This window comes from Cygnus atratus, chromosome 3 (genome assembly GCF_013377495.2).
Source record: "Cygnus atratus isolate AKBS03 ecotype Queensland, Australia chromosome 3, CAtr_DNAZoo_HiC_assembly, whole genome shotgun sequence".
Taxonomy (NCBI): domain Eukaryota; kingdom Metazoa; phylum Chordata; class Aves; order Anseriformes; family Anatidae; genus Cygnus; species Cygnus atratus.
In genome coordinates this window covers 48325720-48344133 of record NC_066364.1, presented here as the reverse complement: position 1 = coordinate 48344133, position 18414 = coordinate 48325720, and the positions used below count along the sequence as shown (strand labels likewise).

Sequence of the window (18414 nt, the reverse complement as noted above, 5' to 3'; positions counted from 1 at the left end):
AATTAAGAAAAAAAAAAGCCACACATATTCTTGACTGGTGCAGAGGACTCCAGAACAAAGGACAGCAGCATTTGATGAGCAGCCGTGGACCTGACGGGGTTGTCCCCAGTCACATTGCCACCAGGGGGGTGGCAGTGCACAGTGCTTGTGAAGAGAGGTCCTTGGGATTTTCAGGATGTGAACTAGTAGGTTTGTTTCTGCTGCCAGCTGTTCGCCTAAGATGTTAAGATGGGCAGAATGGAAGTAGGCAAATCTGTTGCTTTCACAGCCACCAGGAAACGCCAGGCGAGGGCAAGCCCAGGCACTGTTGCCACAAAACATTTTGCTTAAGAAGCTTTTCTGGCAATGGGCACCAAAGAGCAGCAGGGATCTCTCTTTCCTGAGCACAAGGCAGCAGACAATGTTTAGTGCTGACCTATGCAAAACAATGCACAGAGGGTGGCAACATTTTAATGACCGGCATCTCACAGGACGCTGCCAGCTCTGGAGCGTGGCTGTTACTGCGGGCAGCTGAAGCAAGGTAAGGAACAAAATCCAAGCGTACAATCAACATATGACAGGTTCTTTGGCGCTAGGACATCACCAGGAATCCCACTGTGGTCTCTGACCCAGGACTGGTACCCTCGTACCTCCTCCCAGACCCCATGCCTTGAATTTTGTACCTGCCAGCGCTCCTGATGCTCAGAGCCAACAGGAGGACGCTCCAAGCCCAGGGGCCTTAGGGAAGCTGAGCCTCTGCAAACTTGTGCCCTTGCCTCAAGAAACAAGGTTGCAGGAAAAAAAATAAAATAAGATCAAGTATCCCACAACCCACATTGCTGTCCTCTGTCAAGAGATGGGCACATTTGCGATTGCTCACCTCTGAGAAGAAACAGACCAGAGGGGTATGAGAGAAACATGTATTAGCTGAAAAAACCTGCAAAGGCTGATGGACTGCGTCTGTTCTTGAAGTATTTTGAGAGAAGCTACTAAGGGACCTTTTTTTTTGAGCAAAATTTTTATTTGGACCTTAAAGACATACTACTGCAGGATGTTTGAGGCAAAAAAAAATTAAAAATAAGATCTTAGAGCATCTTAGAGAAGAACCTAACATTTACGTGGGTAACAAAGTGAGGATGTAGTCTCCTGCTTCATACACCTTGGTGAATCGCTAATATTTATTAGAGATTTAGAAGTTTTCTGGATGCTCTTATTTAACATTGGGTATCACTACTGCTGCAGGCAACATACTGAAGCAAATTGGTGGAGGCTTGATGTTCAACGTGACAATTCCTCTCTTTGGAAGATACGGAAAGACTGAAGGTTTCCAGTAAAAGGTATAAAGGGGGAAGAAAGATAGAGATTGCTCCAGAATTAAACCGCTCCTAAAAAAAGGTTAAAGTGCTGGTGCCTCAGTCCCAAGCTGTGAAGCACAGTTGGCCGTCCGTCAGGAGGAATTGTTTGACTACCTGCCACTCCTCGCACCCCTGCAGAAGCGTCACATCGCAGCCTCGTTCTCCCATTCACAACGCTAAGATGCACTGTATCCTTTCCTGATCCTTTTCCTGATTTAAAAAGCAAAGCAGTCAAACATTTTGCAGCTTGCCATTTTAAGCATGAAGAATGTTTCCCCAACCTGTGTTAGCAGACACATCAGGCTTACCCTTTTCTTTCTTCATCAGGTTTTCCAAGCTGTGTAAAACCCATAACTAACTGCAGAACTAGGTGTCTGATAGTGAAGAGCAGTTCTTAAGCAGTAAGAAACCCATATTAACAGAAAAAAGAGAGCATTTTAACTGTGGTATGCACTAAGATGAAGCAACCTACCATCAAACTGCTGGAGAAAAAGAGGTGGAAAAAAGGTTTCCAAAACAAAAATGAGAGCCTGTGAGGGTAGGACTGCCTGCAGCAGTAACTGAGGAGGAGAAGTCCAAGTCTCCTCTGGAGGACATTCCTTACAAACCCTGAATACACTTACCCCATGCTGAACCAAGGGTATGGCATTGCCATATGGCCTGTGGTGCTCTGGCTGATCCAGGCAGCCCGGCGCACAGAAATTGCCAGTGCTCGAGTCCGGTGTTGCCACATGGAGACAGTGACAAACAGCTCAATGCAGAGTTAACACAACTCTTACCTATTCAGAACATGTACAGAAAAACAGCATGAGCAGTCAGTTAAATGCTTATAAAATCTGGATTTATTTTTTATTACAACAAAATATTTTCAATTAAGACAGATTTAACAGGGTTCGGTTTGTTATATATTAGACTCAATTCTGTGTTTAAAAAATTCTCAGTTTACATTCAAATGTAAATCTCAACAAAATTTACAAAGCCACTGCAGTTCACAAGTACAGGAGCTAAGGTTGTAATAAGTCATAAAGGAAATCTATCATTACAGGTAGAAGAAAAACTACATGAACTGGTTTGGTTTTTAATCACATACCTCAGATATTTTTTTCTTTAAAATAGACATGTTGTACAAAAAAAAATTACTCTGCAAAGAGGCACATGGTGTTTAGTTGAAGGTATTAATTCTGTAACCCAAACAAGGAAACTAATCCACTTGGAGTAGCTAAATTATTTTTTGCACTATTTACATACTTTACTGAAGTATTTTCATCCCAGAGCCTCAGAAAACATCTTAGAATATTAATGAGTTAAGCCTGGCAGCACTCCAGGGCTAGCAAATAAGGAAATAACACAATTCCCATTTTATCAACGAGGAAACTGAGGTGCAGGGGTAACGAAGCTCCAGACAACTGCAGAAAGAAAACCCCAAATCTTGATCCTCTTAGACAGGTCTTGACGGAGAGACTGTTCTCCCTCCTTGTTAGATGCCTGGTGACCATGCTGGGCACTGTTTGAAACCTGGTCATTTTGTTCATGTTTAAATTACTGCAGAACTGGTGACATCTATCCAGCTGTAGTGTCGTTATGATCACATTTACTCATGAAAACCCATTAATGTTTTTTCCCTTTTAGATTAAAATAATGACAACAGCAAGAAGTGCATCTTCAATTCCTATGAAGACCTTCGGTAGGCTGTCTCATTATACCCAAAACACTGCAATTGTTCCCTCAATTTGTGCAAAGGTAAATACTGAAAAGCAATAGTTTAGAAAGATACAATTGTGTTATTTATTAAAAAAATAAATAAGAGCTGCAGCACAAGAATGCGAACTGAAAATACAGCTTTCAAGATAGATCGTCTATAGGGATGGAGTAACTACACTCATAGAGGTTGTAGTTCAAATTGTTGGGCATTCTGAACAGCTTTGTCAATTGAGTATTTGAAACAAGTTACCAAGAGATTCTCAGCCAGGACGTGGCCTTCATAAGCCAACATGAAACGCTTCACATGGTCCATAATCACAAGGATTTTACTTTCTATGGCAGCAAAATCTCATACCACATCAATAAGGTTACTCAAAAAGATGTTTAAAATAACTCAGCAATAACGTTTGTGGAATGAATAAAGGATAGATAAAAACATTCCAGATCTGATGGATGGAAGCATGCAGCATAAATCCAGCAATTTTAAGGCCATTAAGGAGTGTGTGCAATTCATTCGCAGGCATTTCACTGTTTACATTTTGGCAAGTGAAACATCTTAACGTGGGAGCAGAAAGCGAAGGACAGCTGCTGTCTCCTGGCAGCGAGGAGCAGGCCAGGCAGCAGGGGATGGGACTGCCGGAGCACTGAGCACCTTGGGCAGGTCGCACCCAGCTCCACCCATCGTGCCTCAGCGACAGATCCCGGTCAGTGCCCAACTGCCTGGAAGCCGTCTGGCCTCAGCAGCAGCCCTCTCACCCCAAATTTCCTGTTGGAAGCAGACTTTATGCGTGCCACACAATTATAAAAGCAGCACCATACAAGAAGCACGCAGGGCCTCGCTTTCTTTAAGGACACGGCTGCACAGAGGCACGCCGCTTCTGTGGTTACTGCAGGGATCACTCCCTGCCCCAGCGTCCGGGCTGCCTGACAAATTGGTCCCGTCAATCTCTCCCTGTGGTCCTGACCTCAAAGCGGCAATCCACACTCTCCCGTGCAACCACAGGTACTGCACAGTGATTTAAGCAGCTTTTCCTGTTTTCAGTCTCTTTCAGCCCCAAAACACTTCTGAAGTACTCCCCATTTCCTCTGCCTCATTGCTGCCAGCACCTACCAACGAATCCCAGCAGAGAACTTCCTTGCTGGCCAAGTCCAGAGTGCCCTATGGCTTTGTTTAGGAATACACTTTGGAAGCTTGCATTGGCTCTGGAAGCTCAGGGAACTTGACTTCCCTCCCATGGCTTGACAGAGTTCACCTGCATCCCAGGAGGCTTTCAGTGACTCCACTGGCCTGCTGCGTTAGGAGCTGTGCTTCCAAAAAGTTGGAGTATCCAAGTTTGGGATCAGCGCACACAATGCAGAAAAGCCTCAAATACCATCAGGTATTTGCTGCACCAGTTTGAGCACAAGCATATCTGCCCAGCAGACCCTGGTTAAATGAGATCAGTCAGCACCCACACAGACCGTGGAAAACCACTTCACTTCCACGGCCTGAGTCTCTGTGGGAATACAAAGCCTGCCAGAACTCCTCTCTCACGTGTCCCAGATGTCTCACCTGTATTTCTGCAATTATTTGCATTTCCCTTATACCACATGACGGAGGAAGACATACAAGCTAAACACGCACACTTTTTTAAATAATGCATATAAATATCTAGATGCAAGATGCTTTAGGGAACATAGCACCACCTCCCATTTTCCCACAACAAATTCTGGTTTGGACAAGGCCAGAGGCACTTGAATTCTATTAGAAGAAAAAGTCCAGACTCAGCAGAAACTTCAGGACAGTTACAGCCTAGCTGAGGCCAGGCTGACGAGTACAGACTGCCGTGTATAAATATATAACCATACACACTTAAATTATATATATTAGCTTTATCTACGTTCATGTACGTATGAATGAAGTATACATCTATGCATGTCTGTGTCTATACACACAGACACACCCACATGAATCTCAATAGTCTCTCAGTTGAGAAACTTAAAATATCTGAAGACATACTTAGGAATTGAAAAATTGATCTAAGTGCAATACATTTTTATTGGATTTTTCATAAATATACATTAAAATTCTCAGTTGTAGTCACTCTTGTGCGAATAACATAGTCGCACGAATTGTAAATGATAAGCATAGTTTCTAAAAGTTATTTGGATAACAGGTATTGCCAGTTCAAGTAACTTCCAGGGCAAACAGAAGTGGTCAGAACAGGAAATCAGACTTGAGCACGTGACTCCCAAAGCACCTGTATTGCTGTAAGACATCCAAGCACACAGGACCTCTCTAGTCCCTAATTCCCCTACCAAAAAGTCCCTTTAAAAAACCTTCTGTATTAGTGATGGGGGTTAGGATTCAGACAATTTAATCAGGCTTAATAAAGGCAGAAACTAATATTCTTGGTAATACATACGGTAACAAGAAAAAGTCACACTGCAAAATCCAAGAAAACCTCTCAAATTTGTGGATGATGTGTTACATATCTCCTCCATAAGAAATTGTGGCAATCTTTTCAGATCATCTGTATAGTATTTTTCTCTATTCGGGGTTTTAAAATGTGCTTTTAAAACTTTTTTTTTTTAAATAAAAGTAGAGCATGAGCCGATACAAGCAGTACCATCTTTTGTTTCAGTCAGATTAAAACCAAGAATGACAACAATTAATTGCGTTTTTAACTTGAAGAAAGCTTCCAACAAACATAAGAATAGGTGATGTGATTTTGGGAATCAGCTAATACCTCATCTTTTTCATAAAACACATTTGTATTGTATTATGATTAATTGCCTCAGTAGCACTGCATACTATCATCCCCAGACCAGGGCTGATGTGCTAGTAGCAGTGAAAGGTGCCACAGAGATGAAGCCTGAGATAATTCAGAATAGAAATGTATCAGTAATGTGAATGCAGCACACCCAGCTTGCAAGAACGGGAAAATACAGGAAAAGTATTAACTTGCACTTACATGTTACAGTATACCCTGTCTTATAGTTTCTTTTACCATACATGATTACTTGGGTTTAATCCTCTGAGGTTTCAAGTACCTTCAAGCTCCTCCTCAGTCTTGTCTCTTGGATCAAACTGCTCATTTTCAATTAACCAGACTGAGCAACAGTCTGATTACATCAAACTCTTAGAGTCTGAAAGTCAGCAGATGGCTACACACAGGAAAAGAAAAAACAGAATACGCTACAGAGTAGTTCTAGGAGAACGCTACAGAACATCAGGAGTTTCATAAAGCATTTGATCTCTCTTGTGCAAACTGCATTATACATGACAGACGTAGTGCATGAACCACAAAGTGCCCTCTTCATGTAACTTTATCAATCTACTGTGAACCCTGCGTAATCCACTGACTTTGTCTCTACAGCAATACTCCAGAAATCTTCTAATCCAGTTAAACTCCCTGAACGTCAAAGTTATGTCTTACAGAAAATAAAATTAAGGTAAAATTTCACATGTTCACACACCGGTGGCACAGAAAATTAAATCAGTCCTCATGTCCTAAACATGAAAACCACTTGATCAAAGAAACATGGTCCAGATGATAAAGTGCAATTATTATTTCAGTTGTGCTAAAAAGCCTTCCAATTCTGTAGTCTTACTTCTTTGCATACTTTTCGGTGGTTTTATTCAACTTTTAATTACAACTGTTTTTTACTTCTGTCCCCATCTTTCCAATACTGCTCAGTCTGCATTTCCGTAAGCCGTGAGACAGTACGCTGAAATGCAAAGATTTCCTCTTCTCCTGTAAACATGGAGAGTCCTTTGGCAGAATCCTATGTTAATACACAAAAACAATACCAAAACTGTGAGAAACATAGCTGTACTGAAGTTCATCCTATCTAACCCTTTATGCTGAGTGCTTTACAGATGTGGACAATAAAGGACAGCATCATGGCACCAACAGAAAATAAAATTAACCTCCTAAAATTAAACAAAAATACCTATTTCAGCTAAACTATCCTTTGAAAGAGCACAGAAAAGTAATAATTTGGAGTTAAAACAACATGATAACACACTAACCATCTACTTCCACTTTTCTGTTGATTAATTGTACAGTGACTGAGACAAATCATTTAGAAATCCATTAACAATAGGTTATAGGGAAAAGGAAAAACAGAATATTCAACATGCCAAATTGTGTGTGAGGATTTGCGAGGCAGCTCTGTACAGTCTACAAGGAGGTAGAACAGATCATTTTTTATTTCTGTATTTTAAATGTTGGAGCTAAGCTTAAATCAGTATTTTTATACATGATTAAACAGATATAATGATTAACAATCAAAATGACCCTAAAACTTACGCAAAATGGTTCTATATATTGCTATATTTTTTTTGACTATGAATAACTAACATAACGTGTAATTACCAAAGAGACAGACACACTGCAGAAAAAGCAGCAAATCACTGGTTAAACGTTTACTTGATTCCTCTTCCTAAAACGCTGCTGTAATTATGAGACCAAAACCAATTTTATTACAAAAGGGAGACGATGCTAATATCATGTACCTGGCTCAAGTCCAAATCATCCATCAACACTCTGTTGTCCTCCAGCTCACCATTGTCATGTTCTACCAGGAACAAGCTTTGGAGAGGAGTCACTGCAGAACAAATAACACGCACCTGAAAGAAAGAAAAGAGGCAACAATATTCAACACCTGTGCTTTATAGAAGAGGGATGAAACGCATGTTTTATGAAAAGCACATTTCAAGTAGGATCTTGGTTTTTTTCCAGGTGTTTTTCCTTTCTCTCATTAATACTGCCATAAAAGATTAACCTTACATCGTCGTTTGGAACATTAACCTCATGGGATCTTTTTCTTAACAACACCTCAAGTAACTTTTACTCAAAGAACAGCACAACTGTGCTATTAAATACACAGAATATCTGCTATACGGGCAATGAATTCAATCAAATTTACTTTTGTAGACTAACAGCTACAAAATATTAATAAATGATGCCTGCTTTCCCCCCATGGTTAGGTAAGTGCAGTGCATGCATATATCTGAAGAATGCCCAAATTCAAAATATCCCTGAAGGCTGAGTTGTGTCACTCTGCTTTCACCTAGGATACTGAAGTGCACACTGCTTGCTATAGTAATAATAAATGTTGTTTTCATGTCTGCTGGGAGGAGATCCTGTGTGTATGTCTGCATTTTGGACAGGTCCCCACAAACAGGCTCGCGCAGACAGCAAGCACAAGGAAGCTGGCTGACGTGAATGAGACCGCTCACACGCTCAGCTCAACACCTTGCTGGATCAGGGCCTTTCTGATCATCTTGCCAGGACATTCTTGAAGAAAATCTCAATTGATATTTCCTGATTGCATAAATATTTAAGCGTATGCATAGACAGCCACACATAAGATATGAAATCTCACCTTTCATTACTTAAAAAAATCATTTTAAATATGAACTTCTCTTTTTTCCTTGTTCTAATAATGCTGATTTTGCTTCCATAATTGAAACCTCTGTAAATCCAAGTGAAGTGTTGAATTTATCGTTACTATTCCACTAGCAGTTCTGCAACCTGATGTAAAGCCTAAAGCGACTGTTTCCTCTAAAATTAATAACACAACTATGCTATTAACTCCTTTGTACCCTGTTCAGGAAGACACTGATTCCTGACCAATTGCCCATACAGATTACTCTCAGTTCAGCTCCAGCACTGTTAGTAACACAATCTTTCATTATTAAAATGATGACAAGGCTTCTGGTATTTTTTTGGTTTGCTTTGGTTTTTTGAGATAGGAAAGAAATTACGTCCCTATTCAAGACAGACAAACACGCTCTGGCCTATATTTATGGTCATGCCAAATACTCATAACAATCAAAAAATACCTACGTATTAGCCTTTACTGTAACGGGACTTTTCTGTGAAACTGGAATGATGTTTCTTCGCAGTCCTTGCTTCTTGCATTTTACAGATGATTAATATAGAATCGGCTTGCGGTAAGAGGCAGGTTTTAGGGCTCTCAATATTATTCCTACACATATGCGAAAGGCTTGGTTCTCACCTTATGCTCGTAGAAGGTATCAATAAGAGTAATGAAACGACGAGCTTGTGTCCTTTTTGCCATGGTAAGAAGCGGAATTTCACGAACAAAGACTGTGTCAAAATGCTTTGATATTTCCAAATAGTCACTGGCCCCAAGAGGCTGAAACAAAAACCATGTGAAATAGAAACCTATGAGAGAGAGATACATGAACACTTTATCTTGTAATACTACAGTTACAGAAGAATGAGTGAAAAGTCCCAATCATATTATTTTTGTTCCTTCCTATCTTACTTCAGGAAAGCTTCAGTCTGCCCTTACTGACATAGGTAAACGTGTGTCCTCACTTAACTGTCTGCTGCACCTGAACAGTGTTCGATTGTTGGAAATTTGGCTCTTCCGCACCCTGGCAGGATTATGACCTTACAAACTCAAACAAAACAACCACTGTAAACCATAACACGCAGAAGAGTAAATATGGTTAAGCTGCAACAACAACCTACAGCATAAATAACTTGAACAGCTATTAGGATGATTTCCAGCAGCAAGATTTTCAAATGCACAGGCTAGTTACTAAATCCTAAGTACAGCGACATTCGGTTCACCTATTAACAACTCAAACAAACAAAAATAATCTTATGTCTAAGCACTGAATACAACAGGAAACGGACAAGAAGACAATTTGTAGCAGTTCTTTTGTTTGTGGCTTCACCTGTAAGGATAAAATAAAAAGCTTTAATAAGAACTTTGGTTTCTATTGGTGTATCTAAACCATCAACAGAAGATACAGACAAATAGTGGTAACTCATTCAAATACATTCATTTTAAATGACTTTCATTACACGGAAGGTCATTTTTTCCTGCAAGATCTACCCTATTAGTACTGCAGGCAGTATTTTATCTTAAGCTATTAAGTCAGAGTATTCAGGAAAAAAGCTTCATACTCCTGAAACCCATCTCAGTAGTTTTACCTGTGCGAGTACTTCAATATATTGGATGTAACCACTCCATAGAGTAAGATCAGCAGCATTTTGCACAATAACGTCACAACTCTCTTCCTAGTTAATGAAATGCACTGTCCCAACAGTACAATATGGTTACAAAGCACTGTGATACTGCTAATATCTTAAAAACCAAAAATATTTTATATAAAAAAATTGCTAAACTAACTTGCTGCAGGACAAGCGTAACTGCTTCATTTGAATCCTTCTTCAAGAAATTAAGGGTAATTATTATTAATGACTATCCTTGACCAGGACCTTGGGTTTTATTTATACATAAGAATGAAAAACCCATAGAAACAGTCTCCGACTGTCGCTGGACTTGTAATGTTTTGATGTTTTGAAATGTTTTGAAAGCATGGAAATGATCAAGAAAGCCAAAGAAACTGGTGGACAGAAACACGGCAGAGACAGCCCACTTAATATCTCACCATCAGCTACGAGTCATGGCTAGCTGGACAACAATCTTATCAAGTGCAAAAGAAAGCAATGGAAATACTAAAAACTGGTTTGTTTTTTTTTTTTATACAGACATAAAAAACACGGTTTATAGAGGGTTACAATATGCATCTTTACCACAGCCAGACGAGAACTCAATCTACTTCTGCAGTTCAAAAAGCAGGCAATTCAAAATTCCTCTAATTAAAGACATAAAAGGCAGATCATCTTGGGTGTTTTAACAAGAATTTCTGAAACACCTACGCCAGTGCTAAATGATAATATTCTGTAAATGTTGGCAGAAACATGCCTTTGGAGACTCCCAAGTGTTATGATCAGAAGGGTCTGAGCCTAGCAGCCATTTCTATTTTAACAGAGTAAGTGGGTACCTCCCTGCCAAGGCTCAAGCCTGGTGAGACACAACTGAAACTCCCCATCAGCCAGTCCGTTGTTACATACGGTTCAGCTGGCACCAGTTGTAATTCTTCACACAGAAGCAATCTCAAACCATCTCCTTTCAGAGTTTAGAAAGACATAACCTTGGAGATGAAGACAAAGCTTTTAATCTTGTTCTCAACATGACCTCTCAACACGATCCTGGACAAGTCCTTTGAAATTCCTTCTGCCTCATTCTACTTTTTGTAAAAAGAAGACAATCATCAAACTTGCAAACACTGGGGGCAGTTCTAATTCTGCGTTGTACTCCCCTAACTTTAGTAGTAGCTCAATTTCTATGCTGCCTGCAATTTCTTAGAAGCTTTTTTACCTCACCTGCTGTGCTAACAGTGCTGTAAATGGAGGAAACCATGATGCTGGGCACCCTAATAGCCTTCTTCTCCTCTTCAGAGATGCTGCAGCTTCTTGTCCTCACTGCCCTGTTGCCCTTGTAAAGACAGCATGAGGCTGGCACAAACACCCACATACCAACGTGCCACAAAGGAAATGGAGACAGAAAAATGGGTTCAAGGTGAAATAACACCACTGCCAGAGATGCTGGGCGTATGTTCTACATGTAGAAGCTCCAGCTAGGAACAGATTTCCACTATTACAGCAGCCAACAGCCTGCCACCCAAATTTCCAGGATTGCCTACAGGCCTTTCTGCTCACGTTGCAGCAAGATACTCAGTGTTGGCTTCGGTCCTGACTTCCAGCAATATAGGCTTGGACGAGATTAGTGACAAATGATTTCAGACACTTACCACTGCCCTCTGTATAACTTCGGGGATGAAGTTTATTTTATGAACCTCACTTAGTCACAGAAAGCATTCTGTTTTATTCAGTAGCATACATGAAGGTACTCGTTTCTCTGAAGTTGCTAATGAAACTAGAAATCCTCCTAATTGACACATATATATATGTAATTGTCTTACTAGAAGTTCAACCTGATTAATTTGGTCCTCTGAACAGCAATCTAAAAATAACAGCTTAATTTGGTGTGTGTTTCTGGTGCCGTCAGATCTTTTTTCTTTCAACAATTATTGATCAAACTGAACTTCAGAACCATAACACAAATATAACAATTGTCACTAACCATTTCTTACCAGCTTTTTTTTTTACTTGATGTGGTTTTATTTTTTTGCCAAGAAACATTAACAGGTAAGAATCTTTCTTGTGTTATTGTTCCTGCAAGTGCACATATGGTAAAACTGTTGTAGATTTTTGTCACTAACTCTGATGCCAGGAGTCAGTATTTTATATGCTTCATACTAATGCAGAACGCATTAGCACGAACATGGGCTACCCTCCCGACAAAGTGCTTACGCCACTTCAGCCTGCTTGACTGAGTTCTCACCTTCATTTGTTTTTGTTTCTCTGCCTACTTAATGCATTTTCAGCTACCATCATCTCAGTTCAAGTAGGATGTTTATTATTTGGAGCTCTCTGTGGACTGTTTTAAGAGTTAGTTGTCTTCTGTTTCTATTATATATTCCATTAATTAAAGTATAAAGCATCCTTCTTTGTTGACTCATCAGTAACAAAGTATCTCATCTTTTTGAGATTGCCTGAAGAATACAAAACATTTTTCTCTTAAGATGAAATATCTTTTTCTAACATATGTAAATTTATGTTTGCTGATATTGGAAGATATTCCAGGGCTAGTTCTAATATAATACGGAAGGGTTGTGATCCAGAATCACTATAATTTAGTGCAGAAACTCCAATACTCTAAAAACTTCCTAAAAACAAAATATGGTTTAAGACTAATATTTGCAACTTATATAATATATACAACTTAGACATTAAGCAAAACCAGAAAACTACAGAGCTTTTCTGTTGTTTCCTAAGGAACCACACACTATCACTACTATGGCTGATAAAACAGAGCACCAAGGTAATCAAGGTAACCAAGATCACAATTCCAGAAAGGAACAGAAAATCCTGAAGCATGATCTGTGATGCAACTGCATATTTAAATAAAAGCATAAGACATTCAGGGCACACCTAGCTTGGTGATGAAATTTAAAGACACTGATGGCAGCACAAAACTTGCCAAAAGATGTGCAAGTTACAGGCAAAGAAGAGAAGTTCATTTCAAGCACTATTAATGAACTGAGAATTTAATGAAGAGGAAAATTTCTTACCAAGCTTTACCAAAGGGGTCTTGTGACAAAAAAGAAGAGGGATGTCGCATCAGAGGACATACCAAGGGAAGATTAAAATAACATGCAGTTTTGTTTTGGTGTTTCCTAACTAAGCATTGTGAGTTGGCCTGCAACTTTAAATTAATATTTTAACTTGTTTGAATATCATTTGGTATAAGGCTATATAACCTGCTTGTAGAAATATTAAATGATTGATTTATTATTCTTCCTTTTAAAATACTCTTTAAAGTACGTTTTAACTACTCTCAGATAGAAAACACCAAAAATAAAGAAATCAGTAATGCCCCCACAGTTAATCACACAAATTAAAGCTACATTGAAAAAACATCATTAAAACTGAAAAGTCAGATGTTAGACAGTTGTCTGTGCGCTCCATTATCTCTTGAATATATGATATAGTCTTGAATTGCTTTAACTGATGCTCCCCCTCTCTCGCAGGACCCTTGACCCAACAGTATACAGAACAGCGATTCTCACATAATGCACATTCACCAGTACATGCTTTGTCTTCTTTATCGCTGTGTCACAAGGTCTCATTTCTCATGGACTTTTCCAATGCTTGTGCAGAAGAAGAATTATGTTGTTCTTCTTAGGCTTTTGTTACAACAACTAGGTACTTCAGCTATAGTAAGGAATTCATCTCCCAGCTATGGCTGTGAATCAAGAAAATGGTCTTATCTCTACTGTACAAACAGGGGACAGAGAAATTCAAGGTAAAAGTATATACAAGATATATGGGTCCTAAACTAAGGGCCTCTGAAATTTGATCCTCCAGGTTTATGGATCACATCAGTTCAAAGAAGAACTCCTGCTGACTTCAGCTCCAACCACAACAATTGCAGGTTAGGCCACAAATATTTGAGAACATCCAGAAAAATGAAAATTACAATTACCAACAGTGAAAAGGTTTTTGTTATTTCTTATAAGAACAGTATCATGCACCAACTCTGGTGCAGACTACGATATAAGTCAATTATGTAATGCAGCATTCACCTTCCTTGGTGACTGCTTTTCTCCTCTCTGAGCTGCTCACTCCCTATGCAGAAGACAAGGTATGGGCCCTATAGGTGAAGGCTTCTTATGAAGCCCGGAATCCCCTCTAAGTTAGTTCATTCCTGAATGAAGCATCAGTTCTTGGGGGAAGCACTGGGAGAAGTATGTGATCCTGCAATTAAAATACCCCATAACAATGACATATGCAGAAAGAGGATCAAATCAGATTACACAGCATTAGTCATTCTGGAATGTCCTAACTGCATTTTGGTTTTGATAGCACGTCATCTGATACCTCTGTTACATCCCTTGTGTAAGCTATTTTCCAGCTTTATTGACTCCTACATGGGTGATCTGTAGAGCAGGAATTTGAGATTTATAAACCATGGGGTAGAAGATACCTTCTGGATCAAGTACAGTCTGCTGCTATCTCAGGTTACCTCATCATAGAATCCAGGTGAAAACTGATTTTGACTGATCTTACAGAAGTTTGGTTTCTATAATCCCACTTCTCATAATGGAAAGTTGTTTCAGAAAGTCATTCTTGATGAGTACGAAGATGGTTACAACTTCCAGCTTTTTGGTATTCATGAACAATTTTCTATTCTTGTATGACAGTGCTATCTATCAACTGAAATAGTGTTTTTCCATTCTTTGTATTTATTTGGCAGTGAGTGATGTGGATGAGGTTCTTGCATTTCTTCTCCCCCCCCCCAACATCCCCACCCCGTCCATGACCAGAACGTGTACACTGTTTTAGTCTAGACTCTCTCAGTACACCTTTCCTGCACCTGTTCTACTGAAGCTCCTTTTTTCACATACAAATACTCCTTTATTCACTGACATTTGCTGATTTCCCTGCTTTAGCCCAATTGAATTGAAATGTCAGTCTTACGAGAGTATGTTCCTGTTCATTTATCATTAAGCAGTTACTCCTGCTTTAGAAGAACTTAACTACTAAGTAGCTTCAGATAACCATGCTGAACCTAAAAAAGGGAGGTGTCTCAAAGACCTACCATGCAGTCAGAGCTGGCTACAGACTGGTGGAACAGCACAAGGCATGTTCAGCCCTCAAATCCTTCATTGACACATTTACAGCTCCAACTCCAAAGTATGTCACTTGTCAATGAAAAGGTCACAAAAACTACTGGGGGCTTAAAAAAGAAAGTATAAGCAGGTATAATACTTAAGGCCATAAGAAACAAGTACATATATACATCAATATACATCACAAGTGAATGTGAAAATACGTTCTCCTTAAATAAGTTGCAAGATCACTTGAATTGTTGTCTAGTGTGTTTTTTTTTTTTATACATATACATGTATTTTAAGTCTTCAAAAGAATGTAGTAACTATAGATATTGGGTTTACAGGTCATAGGTCTAGTTAAATATTAACAATTACTGTTAAATTGCAGAACCATAGGCAACAAAGCTTTTAAACATTACCTACATTCAGGCATTTAAGAAATAAAAAATTGAATTGAAAAGGCAAACCCTTAAAACTACAATCAGCTTTAAAAATCTTGGTTTGGTGTATTCCTTGGGCTATAACATACAGGACCTAAACCTTCAAAGCCTGTGTAGCTTTCACTGATGGGAGTGCATTCCAAAGTTAAGCCCTGACACATGCTGAATAAGGTATAAAACTGAAATGAGGTTTGGCTAACAGTATTACTACACTATAATGTTTCCACCCGAAAGAAGTTTCCAAATGTATTTTGGAAAATATACTCTTAAGTTAGATAAGGCAACATATTTCTTTGGTGTAGAAACTGATTAAGTCCTTAAAGCAAATGTAGCTAATCAAAGACAGACACTCAGTGCAGAGACTAAGATGCAAAAGCTTATCTCCTGCTGGGAATAAAGCTAAGATTAAAATCAAACTAAGGGAAACCACAGTTCTGAAAAGTTAGTGAAAACAACACTCACTTCTGAACAACTCCATAGTACTTTTGTTTAGAACCACACCTAACAATCCTACAATCCCAGAGAAAACACTAAATTATACAGTGGATACATTTAGCAGTTCTTACTGAAAGCAATTCCCTCAAAATGATTCAGAATCATTAAACTACCAAGGCAGCTTGAACTGTGCCATCATGTTGGGGAGACATCTAATTGACTAAAGAACGGATGTTTACATTCCTAAATCACTTGCTGCCTTTGGAAATTATTTTTTTTTTTATTTATTTCCAATACTTGGTTATATCTTCGTTCACTTTGAAGTATACACTATTCAAGTCAGGAACCGGATCTTCCTCCTGGTCAGTCCAGTGTGGCTACTGCAGTAGAACAACATTTGCCAATCCTTAGTTTTGCATTAAATCTACACTAACATAATATTTTGACCATTGCAGAAAATCTAAACAACTTCCAGACAAAAAAAAAAGTGATATAGCCTTTGCAACACAGATATTAAATTCATTTTCTTAGCTTTGTTACATGGTGGTATGCTTCCTAATGGTTAGTAACCCAAATTCCCTTGCTCTGTTTTCCAGCTCAGTTAGAAAAAATGATCTTATTTAAATTACTTTAAAAATTAAAAACCCCTGGAGTCAGACCAAAGATTTACCTGGAACTACATATCCTCTAACAGTGGCCAACAAATTGCCTAGGGTGAACATGGGAACAAGATATGCATATTGTAGTACTTTGCTGATTTATTTTCCCAGGTTCCAGCAACTCGTCACTGATGAACTTCCACACATTTCTGTAATAACCTTTGGCATTTAACATCACTGCTCTTTACTTCACCCTTCACAAAATCAGTTTTATGTTTTCCTGTCATATCAAGACGCAATGTTCATTGGTACTTAGCAGCTGGATGAAAGGATATATTTAATTACTTAAAGAAAATCTTATAGGATCCACGAAACAGTTATTCAACCTTTGTAAAGAAAAGGTTAAATTGTGCTCGAGACAATTAAAAAGTCGGTATTGCCAGCAGAGGGCAGCAGTTGCTATGCCCAAGTGAGAGGAAGACTAAAAATCAACACCGGGAGCTAGACAGTATCTACTTACTCCCTTAGGACCTTGGAGAATTACACGTAACATACACTGTTGTCTAAATTATTTATAACAGATCAAGAGTCAGGCCAAACTGTCACAATTTCTAATTTTTAAACAAAACTTTTATTTAAAGTGAAGAAAGAGGAGTGGCAAAGGAGGATTTTTCTAAGGCTTCATGAATACTGACCTTAACATGTAAGCACAGAAACAAAATTTTACTCTGATGGAGTAATACGGCTTTCCTTTGCACTAATTGGTCGTTTATGATACTGAGATTTTAAAAACTAGTTAATATGTAAATTCTTTTTTTTTTCACCTAAACTTTGTACATATAAGCAACCGCCGAGAAAGGGATAAGGAAAAATAAATTTTTGTAAACTCTGTTGAATTGAAGTTACCAGATCTGATTCATTCAACGTTTACTAGAACTTGTCAGTGACAATTATAAATCGTATTTCCTTGTCAAGAAGCAGCTCTTTAGAATCCACCACCGTTGCAAAATTTATTCACACACTAACTCAGTAATGCACAGCACTTTCTAAAAATTAAGTGGTTATGTTTTATAACAGTCTGGCTACACCAGCAAATATACACCTCATTGTACAAGTGGAGAAATTCATGCAAAGGAAGGCCACAAAGAGTGGCAGAAGCTAATGATAACATCAAAATTCAGGAACTATACATCTGTATTCTGCTTGGTGCCTTTCCCAGCCGCCTTTGGCTGAATTTGTTCATTTTCTGGGGCCTTAGAAAAGAAGGTATGATAACAAATGCTTTTGATAAATAAGAAGAACAGTTCTAGAAGATCACACTGGAGAAGCACACTTAAAGAAATCCATGCTAATGAGTACGTAACTACTTTCACGCCACCACAAACGCCACATGTCACACTGCCACATAAATCCTGGGCATGTTGTAGACCTGAAAAGCTGCTTTTTACTTTGCTTTAAAGCAACTGAAATATATCAATATATTCTTATCCAGCATTTTTTAGTTCTCCGCATATTCACATAATACAGTAAAACAAACAAAAAAAGTTAAGTGTATGGATTTGATCTTAACTGAATTACCTAAAACGTGAAATTATCCTCACCTAGAAAGCCTATTTAAAAGTTGATGCAAACGATGTAACAAGATGTTTTCTACTGAGTCAACTGCATGCCACACCAGCATTGCACACAATCTATTCTCCATATTTTACTTTTATGAAGATTAATGGGCAACTGTTATGAAGATTAATGGGCAACCAATATCTTATGCATTGTTTTAGACAGAAACATCTCCTTATGTTGTTAACTAGGAAAAGATTTATACTAACATATGAAACGAGAAAAGAAATATTATA

At 38.7% G+C, this 18414-nt stretch overlaps 1 protein-coding gene across 2 annotated transcripts in view; it reads right to left on the bottom strand.

The window, feature by feature from the left end:
* Positions 1 to 2156: 2156 nt before the first annotated feature.
* AFG1L (AFG1 like ATPase) overlaps positions 2157 to 18414 on the bottom strand; it is a 68916-nt gene continuing 52658 nt past the window's right edge. The window contains exons 11-13 of one of the 2 annotated variants that reach the window (XM_035564859.2): positions 9045 to 9185; positions 7537 to 7650; positions 2157 to 6803 (exon numbers count right to left, since the gene is read on the bottom strand). In XM_035564859.2, the coding sequence (XP_035420752.1) occupies positions 6669 to 6803; positions 7537 to 7650; positions 9045 to 9185 (390 nt within the window). In that variant the 3' untranslated portion in view covers positions 2157 to 6668. The remainder of the gene's footprint in view (positions 6804 to 7536; positions 7651 to 9044; positions 9186 to 18414) is intronic. The other variant, XM_035564861.2, reaches the window with a different exon arrangement.